Raw genomic sequence first — 20,034 nt, forward strand, 5'->3', positions numbered from 1 at the left:
CACAGAACAATTACTTTTTAACAACTGGAATATCATATAATTAACAGAAAACAAACATTTATTGAAAACAAATATAGAACATTTTACATAACTAAATTTGTAAATACTAATACATTGGTTTTATTTAATTAAAGGCCATTAGGTTTCCAAATGTTAAAAACTCTTCTCCTTCGACACAGTCCCCTCTATGATGACAGACATGAATGGATGTAAGATGATACAAATGAAGGTAGATAGGAAAATGTTTTAAAAATGACATTTAAAAACCACTTATTACTCTTGATAAAGCAACAAAACAGGCCTTCTTTTACCTTTTAAATCTATTACATGGGAATCTTTCAAAATGTAAACCTCTTCATGAGATAGTCAACTAATGATTTATTTCAAATAACAGAGTAAAACTATGTTTAAGTAACATATTGTCAGGTGTAGTTACATAAGAATCACATGCATTCTCAACTGAAACAGGCTGATTGTTATAGAAATGTGATCCATAATCATTTATATACAATTTAACATCATTAAATTCAATTAATAATTGGATTTGAGATAGATTTAAAATGCTCATTTAAAAATATTCTTGAAAATCTTTTAAACAAAAGATCTTCACACATTCAACTTAGTATGCTAATATGCTTCTGAAATTGTATATTGCTAAAGTAGAGAGTTATTTTCAAGTTTCTTTCCCTTCTGAGTTTAAGAGAATTCCCAGTCTCCACAAATAAAAAGTAAATAAAGGAAATGTATCAGAAAGTTGGAAAATAATTTCATCATGCTTGTGAAGAAATTTCTTGATTTCTTGGTCATTGTGCCCTGTATCTGAATTGTTACCTTCTTTAGTCTCCTTTAGAAGAAGCTGCTCCAGAACCCAAAACAGGGAAAAAATATTTTCATAGCGTGTCACATCATAACTGGTTTGCACCTATAAATAAATAGTAAACTCCTTAAAAATTTCTGGGTTTACATAAAATATATAGAAGGACATATAGGCGAAACACTACGTGATTTGCACATCAAAGACATCTTTACAGACACATCACCCAAAGCAGTGATAGTGAAGGCAAAGATAAACAGCTGGGACTACATCAAATTAAAGAGCTTTTGCACAGCAAAAGAGACAATAACAAAAACAAAGAGAAACCCCACCAACTGGGAGAACATTTTTGCACCCAACACTAATGATAAAGGACTGATCACAAAAATCTGCAAAGAGCTGATGAGACTCAACAACAACAAAGAAAATAATCCAGTCAAAAAATGGGCAGAAGAGCTAAAAAGAAACTTCTCTGAAGAGGAAATGCAAATGGCCAACAGGCATATGAAAAAATGTTCAACATCACTTGTCATCAGGGAAATGCAAATCAAAACTACCATGAGATACCATCTTACACCAGTGAGAATGGCACATATTAAAAAAACTAGCAACAACAAATGTTGGCGAGGGTGTGGAGAAAAAGGAACTCTTCTGCACTGTTGGTGGGAGTGCAAACTGGTCCAACCACTGTGGAAAGCTGTGTGGAGATTTCTGGACCTACTAAACATAGAGCTTCCATATGATCCAGCAATTCCACTCCTAGGTATTTACCCAAAGGACACAGAAACATCAATTCCAAAGAGCACCTGCACCCCTATGTTTATAGCAGCACTGTTTACAATAGCTAAGCTTTGGAAACAACCCAAATGCCCAAAAATAGATGACTGGATCAAGAAGATGTGGTACATATATACCATGGAATATTACTCAGCATTCAAAAAAGATAAACACATGCAATTTGCAGCAACATGGATGGCGCTGGAAGGGATCATGCTCAGCGAAATAAGCCAAAAAGAAAAAGAAAAATACCGGATGGTCTCACTCATAGCAGGAATCTAGAAAACTTAAATAAGGGACCAGGAAAATGAATAACTATAAGAAAGTGAAAATCAAAATCAACAAAAAACTATGAACCAGAGACACTTTTAGGGGGGCAGGGGCGGGAGGGGAGGGATTGGGGTCAGAATGGGGGGGCTGCAATTGTATGGGGAATATAACAATAAAATTTATTAAAAAAAAAAAAGAAAAAAATTTCTGGGTTTAGTTGTGTGCAAAAAAATGTCAAATAGATTAAAATTTCAGACAAAGTGTAAAACACTTATTTAGCCCTTTCTGTCTTCTTTCTTTGGTTAGAATGGCTGCAAGGAGAACACTTCCTTTTTTCAGAAGCTTTACAATATTGGTGAATAACATTTTTTGATCTTAATGGTTTACAAAGCTCCGAATCCTTTCTCTATGCTGCTGCTATAATTCATTACTCAGGTAAATGTAGAACACTTAATAAAAAGTTTTAGATACATCAAGTATGTGTTGAATTCAACATTTTGCCAGAGACTTTGAATGCATGATACTCTTGCCAATGATACAAGGATCTTTTGGAGTAGGATTTTAGGAACATCTCTCCAAGTACAAGTCAGCCCTATAGTAGAGTTATGATCAACATAAGTGACCAGATATAATCCTTTCCTGAGTCTACACAGGTCAGGGAGGAGTGAGATGAGATTATGTAGTAGCAGATATATGGTTATGAAGAGGGAAAATGTAGGTGTGTCTTGTTGAGGCTACTGTTTGACTTAGATGGCTTAAGAGTGAGGTGAGCCCAAAAAAAGGCCTAAGGAATAGACAGTGGAAAAGCACAGCTTGAGGGAATTCAGGAATCAGGTGAAGATGTAAGCTGACTTCATTGTCTGCTCATTTATAAATGTGTTAGAAACATTCACCAAATCTACCCCTGTAATGAAGACAGAGGAAACATTCTTTTACAGGCCAGAGGCATGTTCTCTTCAGAAAGGTGGTTTGATAACCAGCATATGATATATTATAAATAGATAACTGATACTTTAAACTCATAACAATAAGAACTACCTTTCCAGCTGCATTATAATGGACTACATTCCTGCCAAACTGGACTATGAATTCTTAGGTTTATACATTAATACCTATATGCAGGGTCCCTTGATCTAGAGTGGCCTCCATCATCAGTTTCTAATAACCAGGACCATGATAAGCCTTTGGCCCATCACAGAAACCAGGTATCCAGTGATCATTTCTTCATCACCACAACTATAATTGGAATTATTTGCATTATATTCTCATTGGTTATATTAGTCTTATTACCTGTTTAGATTCTAAACATATTGAGAAAAGCAAATGTGATCCTGTCATTATTTCTATAATTTTTACAACAATGCCTTTCTTGACCACAGTAGAACTCTGTATACATTTGTTAATTTAGATTGAATAGGATTTGTAATTTAAAAGATGCCTTATGTACACGTATTGGTTAGTATCTAAAGGAGAATCAGTGATTATTTTCAGTATTTACTTTTCATTTCCTTATTCCAAAGCTAAAAACTTAAAATATGTATTTAATCATGTGAACAATCCTTAAATATTTTCAAGCTTACACTATGACATATATGACATATAATGACATGAATAGTCCAAATTCCTAAGAGTTAACAGATAATTCTTTAGAAGACTTTAAACTATTGTTATAAACACAGCTGTTTATTTAGACATTAACAGAAATCAGGTAGTACTCAAATACGAATTCCTTAAGAAAAAGGCGAATTTATTTTATTCACTTGAAGCTTTAACTACAAAAGGAGTATTACAATGATTTAAAATGACTCTTGGTAACAATATGCAAATGAACTTTAGGTTCCCCTCTACTGGTAATATCTGCTATATATTCTATTTTTTACCATCTTGGGCCTTTCAAATACACTAGGATTTTGTTTATCAAATGATTATTCTTTTTTTTTTTCATTAGGTGAACTTTTTGTTAACTATGTTTCTAGTATATAACAAATTCATGAATTATAAAAAAATTGTGAAATTGTGCTTATTAAAGAGCAAAGGGAAGTTCTCCCTCCTGATAAAGGCTATAGCATTGCAGGTAATTTCAGGGCAAGGGTATAAAACAGCCAAAGTGGGTCAAGTACTTCCCATTTGACCTGAGAATCTCATTTTGGGCATGGCTAGCCCTGGTTCCAGATGGTCTGGGGTCCCCTCTATAGTGTCCCATTCTTTATTTTTAGACTTTACCTGTTACTCTTATCAGTATCTATGTTTTGGGTTCCACCTCTATCCTAAATGCCTTTTCCCATAATAAGTAATTGGGTAAACTATTTTGCTCCAGAATATTAATAGCTCATAGAATATTAATTTGAAATGAACCCTTCTCAGTATACACTTACGTGTCTTAGCAGCCCTCCCTCTCAACGGATTAAAACGGCATGTCTGTGGGGGAGGTCTTTCCTGTAATTCCCAAATTTTATCACAGTGGCAGCTGCCTGCTCTGCTTAATCATATGCTCAGGCACTTTCTGACTTAGTACATAAGCTGAATAAAACTAAAATAAATGGTACTGGGGTGAGAGCTGATATTTCTACCATGTTTTGATGTAACTTTTAAATTCTCAAAATGCCCACACAGGTGTATCATACCCACTTAGAAAATCCCCAAGCATTTCTCTTGAAAACCCCACTAGGAAGATTGAGCACACCTGAATACACAGCAGGATGGCTGTGTGCAGCTAACACAGTGCTGTTAGATTTTCTGTCTGTCTAGTCTTTAGAATTGAAAGAACCTTGAGAGAAAGTTTTGAAAGTGCCATGACGAATTCTTATTAACTGAACCCATCTCGTGCAACAGGGGATCTTCAGAAGAGAAGACACTTCCCTGATAGAAAAACCACCAGATATTTTTATAGAGCATTTTCAGAATTTAAACATTCTTTTTCTATTCCTTAATTGGACTTGAGAAAGTGTGTGCAATAAATATATCATTAAGTGGTAAAATACTCGTATTTCCTTTACATGCTGCTGAATTTCATTTCAAAACTTAGAATTTTAAGACTATAAACATATCATGAAAGTTTTCTAATTACTGTTTTATTTGAAATTCAGTGAAGGTTAACCTGATGTTTTTTTGTAAGAACTTAGTATCCTTTGAAGTAGACATGGCTACTTGCTTACCCCAAAACCATTTCTCATTTCTTTTTCATCAATAGAACCTCAGATTTGTTCAGGTTGATGATTGATCAAAAATTTTTTTTTTACCAGTCTCCCTTAAGGTTAATTCTGGTTAAGAGTTGTAAATATAAGCAGGTAGGTGGGGCTTCTGGGAAAACTCTTAACAGTAGGCAAAATCTGGTGGAATGTCATTTTGGCTTCCCTGTTCACTGTGTTCCTGCTTGAAGTATAGATAGAATGCTTGCAGGTGGTGCAGGATCTTGTAAGCCAGAGGATGAGGCCACCCATGGGCTGGTAGAAAGAGGCTGATAGTCCCCAGTACTGCTGGTCCCCCTGCACTACATGGGGGTTCTGTTTTGATCTTAAAAAATTGGAAACTTGATGGTACAAGAGGTTAAAACGCAAGCTATGAAGCTGTCCACAGCCTCTGCAGCACAAGTTCAATCCCCAGTCGGCCAGGGAGCTACCCACATGGTGCGGCAGACCTCTCCTGTCTCACCTGCTGCTCCCCTCAGCAGTGTATTTCAGTCAGTCTGCCTTTTCTGCTCCCCACTCAGTCTCTGATGAATCCTCTCACCCCCCACGCTGCTGGCCTGTACCCCAGTTCTTGTATGCATAAATAAATCTAAAAAAAATGGAACCTTGAAACTTCACCTAGGCAGGAAGGGAACTTTTAAGGTTCCTTAGTATTGAAAAGGTACTTTCCTCTGCTCTCTGACACAGAGAGGGCAGAGATGCCTAACTGGCAACATTCCTTGGCAGCAGAAAATTTAACAGAGGTAGTATATACATTTTATAGTGTTACTGGTAATTTGGGTGTTTATATTTAATGCTGAAAAAATAGGAAGAAATGTAACAGTTAAATGCAACAGTATGATAATTTATGTGTGCTAACCAAGGGCAGGCAGAGGTGCAGTCTGACACATTCAGCAAGAAGCATGCTGCCACAGAAGGGGTAAAAACAACACGCCATTTTTCTTCTTGCTACAAGTGCAAGAGGTGAAGGAGAAAATTGGATCATTACAGAGCAGAAAATCAAGTCAAAGAGCATAGGCACATAAGCTAAATGTTAAATTAAATGTTCACCGAATATAACATACCATTGCCTCAGCATCCTACATGCATGCCAGGTTTTATTAGATAGAAGCAGTAAGTAAGGTACAACTAAAATTAGTAGTCTCTCAAAGAATGAACTCAACATGGCACTTTAAAGAAAAAGGTCAATTGTCACCATGATAATTAAGTGGGAATCTCACCCCTGAGTTTTAATAACATACCTTGTTTTAATCTACTACTAGGCAAAGAAGGCAGCTGCAGTTGAGGAGCTGAGGAGGATGAAGTTAGCTTTATTACCAGATTACTAAACAGTGTGCAGCTTCTGACAGGAGAAAGCACAGAAGAGCTGACAGTAAGCAGGGGCTTAGCTCGGAACCCAGTGCAATGCTGTACTGGATCATGGCAGCAATGTTCTAGAGAACAGAACCAGATCCATGTCATGTGTGCATACACATTATATAGTCAGTGAACTTACTGCAACAGAAATGATGTCCATTTAAAACTGTGTCTTCTAGGGCCTCCCCAGTGGTGTAGCGGGTTGAGCACCGTGCTGTGAAGCCGTCCACAGCCTCTGCAGCGGCAGGTTCAATTCCCGGGGGCCAGGGAGAAACTCACATGGCACGGCAGACTTCTCCTGCCTTGCCTGCTGCTCCCCTCAGCAGTGTCTTCAGTCCATCTGCCTGTTGTGCTCCCTGCTCTGTCTCTGGTGAATTCTCTCACCTTCCTGTGCCTCTGACTGTACCCCAGTTCTTGTATAAATAAATAAATCTTAAAAAAAAAAAAACTGTGTCTCCTACAAAGACTGTTCTATCATTTTTGTTTTTATGCAACCTGGGTGCCAGACTCATACTGAAGGAATATAAAGGAAATGGCTGATTGGAACAGAATGTAATTTATTAGGGATGATTTCCTAGAGATGAATTGTGAGTCAGGCTCAAAGGGTGAGGGTATAGACTGGTGAATCATCTTTTGATCAAAGTGTCAGGCAAAGAACAACAAATTGATTCAATAACTATTAATCCATTTTGTGTTATACAATTGATGGTGTGATTATCTGTCTAAAATGTTGAAGGTAGAAAAGTGGTTCTCAGGGGCTTAAGTCTCATTGTGGGAAAACGTAAATAAAAAGTTCTAAACTATTTGTTAAAACTACTAACATTTGGGTTCTTGATATTGTGCATTGTTTCCTGTGGGAAAGTCCAACAAATATGCCAGTTTAACATACAAAGATATTCATGAAAGGAATATACATAGCAGAAGACATTTTAAAACTGTCAAGAGTCTTTTTTTTTTAAATAATGATTTTCTCATTTACCTACTTTTCTCAAATCTGTTTCTGGAGGCTAAATTTAAGTAATAAGGTAACAAGAAAATGAGTAGACTGAAAAAAATTGGCCTAGACTGGAAGAGGGGTTTGGAAAAGAATCACAGAAGGTGAGGATGATTTGTATTTGTTTGACAAAAATATGGATTGAGACTGCCAAAAAGAACAGATGTGGCAGAGCCCCTGTTGTTTGAGATCTCTGAGAAAATAGACCATAGTAAGCAAGGTTTTTCATAAAGGAATATCACTGATTTAACACATTAGTTTCCTTTTAAATACCAGCTCAGATACTTACTCTTTATATGACCTGGGAAAGTTATCTAATCTTGTTAAACCTTACTTTCCTCGTGTAAAAGTTGAAATTAAAAGCAATAACTCTGGCACTGAGTTGCTGAGAGTATTAAATTAATATATAATAACATATAATATATAATTATATAGCATAGGAGCATACACCTTTGAATAACTATCATCTGTCATAATTATTTTTAATTTGTTACATTTAATTTTTTTTAAAGATTCATTTATTTGTTCGTATACAAGAGCTGGGGCACAGGCCAGAGACGCAGGGGGTGAGAAGATTCACCAGAGACAGAGGGGGGAACAGAACAGGCAGACTGACCGAAACACACTACTGAGGGGAGCAGCGGACTAGTCAAGAGAGGTCTGCCGCACCTTGTGGGTTGCTCCCTGGCTGGCGGGGGATAGAACTCATGCTGCAGAGGCTGCGGATTGCTTCACAGTGCGGTGCTCAACCTCCTTGCGCCACTAGGTAGGCCCAATATTTGTTACATTTAATTTAAAATTTGAATATAAAATTTTGAATATCAATTACTTTGTACTGAATATAAATAATACATTTGGTATTCAATGAAAAATAGTTTTGCTTTTAAGAATGATAAATACACATAGAAATATGTGTGATTCAATATGACATGATTTGAAAATAATGTAAAACTTTTAAGTCATATTTTAACTCCCAGTGAAAAAGACTTAGTCCCTATATAGATGTACTTTCCACCTAAAAGAAGGCTACTGTATAATTCAAGTTCTCTACTGTGGTGAGTTGTTGGAAACATTTCTAGCTTACCATGAATTGTTCATGGAGAGGTGCATTAAAAACTTGAGGATTCATCTTTACTTTCATCTATCAAGAACATCTTTCACCAATTGTAGTAATTAGGCAAAGAATGTCCTTCTTACATAGAAGGGTGGTACTGAAGAATGTAATGGTGAGATAATCATTTTAAAGCCCTGAAGAAGGTGTAATAAACATGGAGTCTTATAGGAAATGAACAACTATAAAAAGATCTATTTGGTCTGGTCCCTACCTTCTACCCCCTCATGTCAGATAAGGAATGCCATATAAGGAATCCAAGAGATGAATTAACTTGCTCAAGTCTATTCTAGAGGTAGGCTGGTAAAAGTGAGTTTCTGGTTGCTAAGTAGTATGTCCTTTTGGTGACTAAACCAATAACATAACAGAGTAAATCCCAAGTTCTTTAAAATTTTATCTTTGCACATTTCTCTGGGGAATTAGCCTGTGGCTTACTCCCATTGTCTTTTCTTGGTAGTCAGATTAAGCAGATTGAGAGGTATGATTATAAGAGATTTTCACATTGATTTTAATCCCCTAATTTAGACCTATCAAGAATAGAGTACACAGCAAAAGAGACAATAACAAAACCAGGGAAAACCCACTGACTGGGAGAACATTTTTGCATACAACACTAATGATAAAGGACTGATCACAAAAATCTACAAAGAGCTGATGAGACTCAACAACAACAAAGAAAATAATCCAGTCAAAAAATGGGCAGTAGAGCTAAAAAACTTCTCTGAAGTGGAAATGCAAATGGCCAACAGGCATATGAAAAAATGTTCAACATCACTTGTCATCAGGGAAATGCAAATCAAAACCACCATGAGATATCATCTTACACCAGTGAGAATGGCACATATTAAAAAAACTAGCAACAACAAATGTTGGCGAGGGTGTGGAGAAAAGGGAACTCTCCTGCACTGCTGGTGGGAGTGCAAACTGGTCCAACCACTATGGAGAGCTGTGTGGAGATTTCTGGACCTACTAAACATAGAGCTTCCATATGATCCAGCAATTCCACTCCTAGGTATTTACCCAAAGGACACAGAAACATCAATTCCAAAGAACACCTGCACCCCTATGTTTATAGCAGCACTATTTACAATAGCTAAGCTTTGGAAACAACCCAAATGCCCAAAAATAGATGACTGGATCAAGAAGATGTGGTACATATATACTATGGAATATTACTCAGCATTCAAAAAAGATAAACACATGCAATTTGCAGCAACATGGATGGCGCTGGAAGGGATCATGCTCAGCAAAATAAGCCAGAAAGAAAAAAAAAAATACCAGATGGTCTCACTCATAGCAGGAATCTAGAAAACTTAAATAAGGGACCAGGAAAAAGAATTATAAGAAAGAAAATATCAAAATCAACAAACAACTATGAACCAGAGACACTCTATGGGGGTTGGGGGGCAGGGAAAAGAGGGATTGGGGTCAAAATAAGGGGGTTGTAATTGTGTGGGGAATATAAAAATAAAATTTAAATAAAAAATAAAAAAATAGAGTCCCTGTTCTAACAGATCTTCTGAGTTGTCTTAAAATAGCTCCACCCTGCTTTCCCACTGCTTTCCCAGGACCTGTACTCTCAATTATGAACTATCAACCTCACTCAGAGGAACTTTTTTCATTATTTTGTACTACAATATTAAATTTAGTCTGGCTAAAATCCCTTTTAAGTATATTTGAGAAGCAGATAGATCATTTATTAATATGGTCTTTCATCATATTAGTTCTTTTTTTTTAAAGATTTATTTATTTTTATACAAGAACTGGGGTGCAGCAGAGGCTGCGGACAGCCTCACAGTGCGGCGCCCAACTGCCTGTGCCACCAGGGAGGCCTCATATTAGTTCTTGACAAAGTAACACAAACTAGGTAACATGGTTATTGATATTATTAAGTGAAAATCAGGACTGGTCCTCCCTTGTGGCACAGGGGTTAAAAACAGTGCTATCAAGTTATTGCCAGCTACTGCAGCACGAATTCAATCCCTGGCCAGCCAGGGAGCTAACCCACATGGTGCAGCAGACCTCTCCTGCCTCACCCGCTGCTCTCTGCTGCAGTGTATTTCAGTAGATCTGCCTGTTGTACTCCCCACTCTCTCTGGTGAATCCTCTCATCCCCTGAACTTCTCGTTTATACCCCAGTTTTTCTATGCATAAATAAATTAAAAAAAATCAGGATTCAGAAACTGGAATAAAAGCAGCTAAATTTTCTAAGAACTAATTTAATTAGGGGTACTTAGCACTTTAAAAATTTGTTTCTGTCTGCCTTATACATCTCTCTTAAACCCATTATAAACATTTATTGGCTACCTTCATGTACAGGGACTAGAGAAATGAATAGGGCAGGATTCCTACCTGTGTAAGAAGTAGTATGTATCTAGAGAGATAAAGAAGTAAATAAATATTAGCAATGCAGAGTGCATGTTTTAAAAGCTATAAAGGAACTCTAGAAAAGACTTGAGTCCTAAGATGTGAGAAGCTAAAGGACTGAAATGAGTTTAATCATGAAAGATGATGGTGCAGGTTTACATCTGCTGAGATGGTATGAGGGGAATCTTTGGAGAGAAAATTTGCAAATTATTGTTAGCAAAGGTAAAACACTTGTTTTGTTATGACTATAGGAGCCTCTGTCTGTTTGGTGAATATCGTTAAAGCAAGGGAGAGGCAGAGAATGAAAAAAGAGAGTAGGAAGGGATATCACTAATCTCTGCAGCAACTCACTCAAGCAGAATCCCTCTACTTCAGCCTTCTGGAGAGCAGCGGGACCAGAACAGAATGATTGGTATGTTCAGGCAAGGGCCAACTCAGTTCTGTGTGTTAATCTTAAAGTGTGTGTATGGCTTTATGAGATCTATGGTCATTAAAATGTTTGATACTTATCTCCCTGAAGGAAGTTACAGAAAACAAAAGAAAGCACTAACATAGTATTTTGCACTGTCTCATTAAGTTAAGCCATTCTCAAAATGTAATTAAGACAACTTGAGAAAAAGAAATCAAAGCAGGTGAAATATCTGATGTATATTGGAAAGAGAGCACTGGATGGCCATGATTGATGGGAAACAAATATCCAGATAGCCATGGGGGTGGGGGGGAAATCAGTGAAAAACTTTCTTTACAATTCAAATAAAGATTATCCAAGTCAGCATTAAAACCTGCCCACCCAGGCAGAAGGTGTGTGTGACATTTGTTGGGGCAGCATCGATGACTACCCAGCCAGGCAAAAGCCAGAGGCCAAATTTGCCAAAGCAAGCAGGAAATATGCATATATTTTAAGTGCACAGGTTTCAAAGTCCATGAGTAATGCCAATAAAGGGATGTGTCCATCAGTGATCAGACCTTTCCAAAGATTTTGTTTGGAAACTGAAAGCCAAATTTGATTGACTGTAGACAATCTACTAATTACCTGCTAAAAGCCAACTGAACAGGGTTGGATTTGGAGAAATTTAAAGCCAACATATTTGGCCCTTTTTTCTTCCTGGTTTCAATATGTATCACCACTAATTCAATGAAATCAGTTTATCAAAACTTAAAATCAAAGACTAAGTAAACTTTACAACATATAAGAAGGCTGAGAAACACAAAAGAGAAAAACTTTATTTGTTCTCATGAACATTTTATCTTGTTGAAGCACAGACTGGCCCTGTAGCATAGTAATACATCTTTTGTTCATTTTTTTTCCCTTTTTTTTGGTCAGCCAACTATCCATACTCTCCTTTTTAAAAAAAAATAGGTTTTTGAGATTTAGCTCAGTCAAATTTGTCCTACAGTTTGTAGGTGCTTGATTTTATGAATGTAATAATTACTTTTAAGATCAGAGACATAATAGAAATAACCTTTAAATAAGAAAAAGTAATCATGTTATACTTGGTGTTATTGTTTAACACATTTAAAATATTTTGTTGCCTTATACCTCGTTGATTTTTTATTAAAAATATAATGAGCATTTGGTGTATTTTTCACTACTACATGTAATATTTCTTCACAATTGACTATAATTTTGTAATCTGAATATACTCTTGAGGAATTTTTATGAAAAGAAAAGACCCGTATGTAACAGGAAGCTTAGGAGAAATAACTAGACTTCAAACTATGAGATCGTTTTTCTGGTTTATTTTCATTATCGTCATGCTGAGAAGCTGCTGGGGAAATTTATCTGTCATAAAAATGCTAATTGGCTCTAAAGAACGTTTTCTTATGTTAGGTGCTGGTGAGAGTCACTACCTACCAACATATTAGAAAATAAAAGGAGTATATAACCAAAGGAAGACTTATGCTTTTGTTAGTTTTCGATAACATTTCTTTCAGTAGCTGCTGCCAAACACAATGTTGAGATGGAAATTACACAGTAATAACAAGAAATAGGACTTCTTATCCTTCAGAGTTCACAGTTCAAGGTGGAGCTACATATGTAAATAACCTTGATAGAATGTGATACACATTGTAAGGGGGTATGTTCACAGTGTTATTAAAGCAGCACTGCTGCTGAGTTACAGTAGAAAAAGGAAGACTATACTCAGCAAGTAATCACAAAGGAGATTTCTAAATGCTACCATATAGGGCCTCCCTGATGCCGCAGGGGTTTGAGCACAGTGCTGTGAAGCTGTCCACAACCTCTGCAGCGTGGGTTCAATCTCTAGCCAGCCAGGGAGCTACCCACATGGCATGGATAGCAGACCTCTTCTGTCTCACCTGCTGCTCCCCTCAGCAGTGTACTTCGGTCCTTCTGCCTGTTCTGTTCCCTGCTTGGCTTTGGTGAATTCTCTCACCCTCCCACACTTCTGACTGTATCCAGTGCATGTATAAATAAATAGTCTTTTAAAAAAAAGTCTTAAAAAAAAAAAAAAAACAAGGTGCAGCAAATAGCTCCCCAAGTAGAAAAATACAACTAGTTTTGTGTTTTCATATTTTTCTACAAATGTGATCTAAGCAGTCATTCAAAATATCTAATTAGGCTAACAGAAATCATTAGAACTTCCATTTGAGATTTTTTTACACAATAAAGCACAATGTTAAATAATTAGTGTACTTTGTCTAAAGATTTTTGCTAAACACTAGACTCAGGAGGTTCTTCTAGAAGAGAATTCCATGACTGATAAAGCAAAAAACAGTGCATACTATAATTCTCCTCTTAGAGATTCATAGTTCATATTGCAATTTTGAGAAGGTTCCACCAAATTAGCATGATTAATACAGGATTTTGAGTGTAGAATGGTTTTTAATTTTTTTCATGGAGAACTAGTATTCAGCAGAATGCATTTTGTTGACATTAATAAGAGTAATAAAACCTATTTTTAAGTGATAAAAAGTATGGGGTCATACTTATACCAATAAACCTATTTATGCCAAAGAAATAAGAAATCATTACCATGGGCTGCATTTTTAATATAAATGGAAAACTGTAAAATCTGATTATCTAGTAAAACTCTATTTGATCTACTAGATGTCTAGAATTGAATATTTTCTAGATCCAGAGTTAAAGGTGAGCAAGTCATAAAGGAAAATTTCTATCCATTTTCCTGGAATCATTTTGTTGCAAAGAAATCCATTAGTAAGCTTTCAAGCATTTTTCCTCTGTTTCAAAGAGACATTTACATTCCTGCACAGCCAGACTGTTTCTGAAATGTGCAGAGGGAAGATGGGTGGTGTCTTCTTTCATAACTAGTGTCATTCAGAAGGTCAAGAACACTTAGCAAAGTTCTTTGCAGATTCTTTCAGAGTAAGCAAAAAAAAATTTTTTTTCTTTTTGCTCATACTTTTATGTTTAATACTGTCTCTGTGAAATCAAAGTCATTAGGAAAAGGAAAGGTAGATGGGTATTAGTAGAGATATTTGAAGTTAATAACACTAAGAGCTAAGTATGGTTACATTTTATTTACCTAATACAAAAATAAGATATTTTTATAGTCACATATTCCTTATATATACACCTGTGTGTATATATGTAATATATGTTATATATAATCTGTATATTTGCATATAATATAATGTGAAATAGTTAAATTCAATGTGGCAATTTCTAGGACTTTTAAGAAATTTTAAATTTCATATTTTCTTAAGTGTTATATATTTTATTTTTAGTGTTAAATCAGCAGCTGCTTCACAAAGAATATCCACTCTATAAGAGATTAGTAGAATCCTTGAACTAGTGGGTGTGCCTGTAGTATTTGAAATGTTCAGTATGTATTTCTCTTTTCTTTCTCCTCTTTTTCCTTCAGCTTTCCTCCCTCTATATTACACTTCCCCTCTCTAACTCCTTTCTTACTTGAAAAGGACTGTCTGAGACATTTTTTTAAAGGAGTTATGATAGTTTGTCTCAATTTTTCCTAAGTCATAACGATTTACATACTTAATAGCTTTCACAGGTAAATAAACATTGTCTGTGCAGCAGCATTATAGGGTTCCTATTATTAAACATTATGTAGGAGAGATGACATTTAAAGAAAAGCAGAGGAAAGTAATATTTGTTGAATAACAATTGTGATCCAGGCACGATACTAGGTACTTGACATATAAATCTTATTTAAATCACAATGGGTTAGGTGGTAGTAGTATTACCATGTTATAAAGAAACAGTAAAGGTGACCTGAAGCATGGTAGTTATGGTACTTGCTAGGTCTCTCTGGTTCTGAAACCTGTGCATTTTCTTTTTTTTAAAGATTTATTTATGCATACAAGAAGTGGGGTACAGGCCAGAGGTGCAGGGGTTGAGAGGATTCACCAGAGACAGAGTGGGGAGCAGAACAGGCAGATCTACTGAAATACACTGCTGAGGGGAGCAGCGGGTGAGTCAGGAGAGATCTGCTGCACTATGTGGGTCACCTTCCTGGCCGGGGAGCGAACTCTGGCTACAGTAGCTGTCAATAGCTTCATAGTGCTGTATCTTAACCCCTTGTGCCACCAGGGAGGCTCCCCTTCCCCCGTGCATTTTCTTATCCTAAATTCCAGTAGCTGGTGGTATGACCATGAAGAGGTAGTAACCTACAACTCCATATTCTAGAGAAGATCATATTCTAGAAAAAGGAGCTGAAGTAAATAAATCACCTAATCTCTCGGGATTATAATTTCTTTGTCAAAAAAATAGAGAATTTCAACTCAGTAATCCCTTGAATACTGTGATTTGGTGACTTCCTTATCCCTAGAGGTCCCAACTAGTTGAAGTGGTATATGCATCTCTTATGCTATGTGATATGCATTTTTGCCATGAAATATGTATTTCAGTCAACTCAATTCTTTGCACATTTTAAAAATCTGTTATAATCTGTTACCACAGAAGTGTATTAAGATATTTATTTGGTATAAAACAATATGGGATAGCATTAATTCTATGCTTGCTAAAGATAGAAATTCTTTTCTGAGATTCTGAGTTTCTTTTGAGGTACCACAAAATACTGAAAATTGCTAATACTATTCAATATACAATTCATAAACCCTCTTTAAAGCTGGTTTCTTAATTCAGACTTATAATGTACCTTGAAAGTCTCACATCTTTTTAGTCATGTCAAAAACAGCAAAAAGGTGAAGTCCTTGTTAAACTACACTTTGATCACTAGCAATCTCTTCATACTTAACACAGGCATTTACTCAGGCATTCAGTCACCTAACATTTCCTAATTGCCTCCTACATGCTGCATGAAATTCAGGGTCTCTAAGTGGATGCGAACCGAAAGGAAATAGAATGTGCCTTAAATTTCACAATCTAGTAAAGAAGATGGGACACACACATACATTCTCTCTCTCTCTCTCTCTCTCTCTCTCTCTCTCTCTCGACTGAATTGCCATGGCAGATCAAATGAGGAGATGGGAGCTGCCGCTGATGGCGGGAGCTGACGGCCTATGGCAGAGTTACCTACAAATGGAAACAGGCAGAACATTACAGGTAGAGAAAATAAAATGCTGGTATGGATGAGATGGTCCATATATACACTTAGACAAACTGACCTTTGTCTTATAGCTATGACCCTTCAGTTTTTAAAGTGAGTAAATGTAAAATAGGTAAAGCGACCTATCTTCCTGCCATCTTCAGGGCTCATAAAATTAGGTTGCCTTCCAACATAAATATTTCTTCTGCAAGTATCATTCTATGATATGTTGTGATATTTGGGTCTAAATCTACAAACTTAAATTTAAAATGAATATATTCTACAGCATATTTATAATTTCTCAAGTATTTCCTTTTAATAGTTAGGTTCTTTCTTTTTTTTTTCCTTAAAGATTTTATTTTATTTATTTATACAAGAATCAGGGTACAGGCCAGATGTGTGGGAGGGTGAGAGGATTCACCAGTGACAGAGCAGGGAACAGAACAGGCAGACTGATGAAATACACTGCTGAGGGGAGCAGCAGGTGCGACAGGCGAGGTCTGCCACGCCATGTGGGACCCTCGCTGGCCAGCTGGGATCGAACCCACACTGCAGAGGCTGTGGACAGCTTCACAGTGCTGCACCCAACTACCTGCACCACCAGCGGAGACCCTTTTTTCTTTTTTTAAATAGCACAAGAGAGCACCAGGAACAAAAGCTTCAGTCCTAGTCCTGGTTTTCTCACTTGCTTTATGGTCCTCAAAATGTTCCTAATTTCCCTTGGGTTCTGCCCCTTCATTTGTAAAAAGGACTGGCTGTGAGGTAAGTAAATCCTGTATGCTACCTCCAGCCATAAAATTCTATGATGATCAAAACACAAGATAAGACTCTGTTTGAATGTTAAGTAATCTAGCAAATGTTACTAAGTATACATATAAAAATATGTATGAGACATATCATTATGGAAATCTTCAAATATAATTGATAGGCATTTGCCAAATTAACTGATGAAATCTCCCTCAGACCAAACTTAGTTTGAAAGCTAATCTAAAAAATGGTATTGCAAAACTTATTTTAAAATGGAAGAACTAGTTTCAATAATTTATTATCAGAAAGCAATAGAAGATATTATAAATTCAAGACACAGGGTTCTTTTAGAAACCACACTTTTTTGCTGTAAAAAGGAACTTTTAATAATGCAACTACCTGTTGGGAACAGCATATCACAGCTTCATTCACAGTGTAATTACTGTTTTGCTAGCTTGGTAACATTCATGTTTGTAAACAGTTTGAATGGCATGTAATTATCTGTTTTCTCCTAATATATTCTTTGAACCTCTCAGTTAAATGGCTTAAAAAGTCATTCCAAAATTAAAGTGAAATTAGAGCTATATCCATTTAACTTTAAAGTTTAGACATATCCTTTAGGAAGTAAAGTGACATTCAGCAGTATAGCTTAACTCAATCTAAGCTTAATTAATGTTTCTTTCGTTAGTTCAACGTTAAAATATTTAGACTTGAAGGAAAGCAGTTACCCACTTCCTTACCTTCTCTCACCTGTTCTCCCTGTAACTGGGGTATATACTATAGCACTTACTCCATTTCCAATAGAGGGTAGGAAATTGCCCTGAGAAACTACCCCACAAAGTGCACTTCCAATCTGTTCTCCAGAGCCCGGAGAAGATGCAATGTCCAGGAGCAGTGGATGCTAAATTCGTCCTCATACCTCCCAAATCATTGGCACTTCTTAAACACCTATTTCCAATTAGCGATTTGGTATTTTCACCAGATGTTTATTCCATGTACAGCAGCCTAAAGATCTCTGTGCTATGCTGCACTGACTCCCTGATAGTCTCTTCACCAAATAGTCAGTGTCTGTTTGCTCACTTCATCCAGACTAGTGTTCACATGTCACCTCTGCAGACACATCTATCTTGACCACTCTACCAAATGACATGGCCCATTAATGTTTAATCTCTTCACTGTGACTTGTAGATATAACACTTATTATTGGCAGAATTTGTATGTATATTTTTTTTCTCTGGATCCCTGCATGGGACTGTTAAGGTTTGGGTAATACTTTGTTTTGCTTACTGCAGTATTCCTACCTGGTATGCCAGTCTCTGGAACAGAGTTGCTATTCAGTATATAAGTGCTATAGGAACAGACCTTGCTGCAAGAAGCACAAGTGTTATGTTTCCAATCACCAATCACTTCTTTCAGGCCAGTGTTCATGCTGTGCTGCTGGCTGGGATCTTGGGGATGATCACAGAATCAAGGGCAAATATGGATACCAACTCTAGATATAGACTAGCTAATTTACCTAATCTTAGATTATTTTTCTGGAAATTGTTGTTAAATAACTGTCTTTTTACTTAAAAAGACAGGATAACATTAGAGGTAGGTTCTTAGCTTTCTTATTGCCCTTAACATCTATATGTTTTCCATTCTCAAAACACAGAAATCTTTTGGAGACATCAAGGGAGGAGGGGTTGAAAGGAGAGTTTATATATGATACAGATCTCTAGATTGTTCTTTACAAGCTTATTTGTTGAATTTTACAAAGTAAAATATATGGATACATTTGGTTGTATATAAAATTTAAAAACTAAAAATCTTCCATACATATATATGTGCATGTGTATATATACACACAAACATACATATATATTTACTTTACCTGTATATTACTGTTGGTGTGTAATGGCTTAATATACCCAAGTTTTTCCTTGCATTTCTAAATAGCTGTACTACTGATCCATGGTCTGATTGTCAAAGTGTGCATTATCAGTGTCTCAACACAAACTCCTACTAGGGAAAGGAACCTAAACATATCAAGGTTCTATATCTTAAATTTTTCTATATGACCTAAACATTTTAAACTACCATTTTACTTAAAAAATTATTTACAGTAGATTTGCAACTAGAAAATGCTACTTCTACTCATCAGTTGCTTAACTGCTTATCATTATTGCTATTGTTATCTTTTTAATTTTCCTCTGTACATGGCTAAAGCTTCTGAAACTCACTCATTCTGCTACATAATGTAGAGTAGAGTGGTGTTTCCCACATTGTTTGGTTACAAGACATTTCATCAAAAGAAAAAACTCAAGATAAAAAGGTTTAAAGTTCAAAAACTTTGCAATGTTCATTTTAAAGGTTCTGATAAATCCTTCAGCAAATATATATGAATTAATTTATTTAAATTGGTGTTTCATGTGCTTTTATTTTGAATAATGACCTGTGGTGACTGGTTTGGGAAATGCTTGTATCAGAACCTTTTGTCCTCTCCTTATGTCATTATTCCTCTCTCTTGCTTATTCCAAGTCTTTGCATATACCATGACGCTATCTTTCACTTGCACACATTCCAAGCATTCTTGTGGCGAATTACTCTGAGTTTCTTCCCCTATCATACCCACCCTTCCTTCCAGTGATTATTCTTCCTACATAGACTGTTCCATGCTCTGTACTTGCCTCTCTGGATATAAGACAGATAGATTCATTTCCTACCCTTGAGGAGTTGTAGCCATGTATAGGAGCATCCAACCTAAGCTAAGCTGATAACTATGCTAAACAGAAAAAAAAGGGCAGAGGAGTATGTGTGGGTTCAGGAGTAATGCGGGGGAGGATTACATTGTACACTTGGCATATTATGGGCATGACCTATAAGAATCTGAATTTCATTATACAGCACAGGAAGAAAGACAGGAGGAGAGGTGAGAAGAA

General features: G+C 36.3%; 1 protein-coding gene across 1 annotated transcript in view; it reads right to left on the reverse strand.

Moving 5' to 3' along the window:
• Window positions 1-673: 673 nt before the first annotated feature.
• MEI4 (meiotic double-stranded break formation protein 4) overlaps window positions 674-20,034 on the reverse strand; it is a gene marked incomplete at both ends in the record, with an annotated part of 122,605 nt that continues 103,244 nt past the window's right edge. Inside the window, one exon of the mRNA XM_084258635.1 lies at window positions 674-922. Coding sequence (XP_084114761.1) covers window positions 674-922 — 249 coding nt within the window. The remainder of the gene's footprint in view (window positions 923-20,034) is intronic.

The sequence above is a fragment of the Talpa europaea genome (assembly GCF_964194135.1).
Source record: "Talpa europaea genome assembly, chromosome: 2".
Classification (NCBI taxonomy): domain Eukaryota; kingdom Metazoa; phylum Chordata; class Mammalia; order Eulipotyphla; family Talpidae; genus Talpa; species Talpa europaea.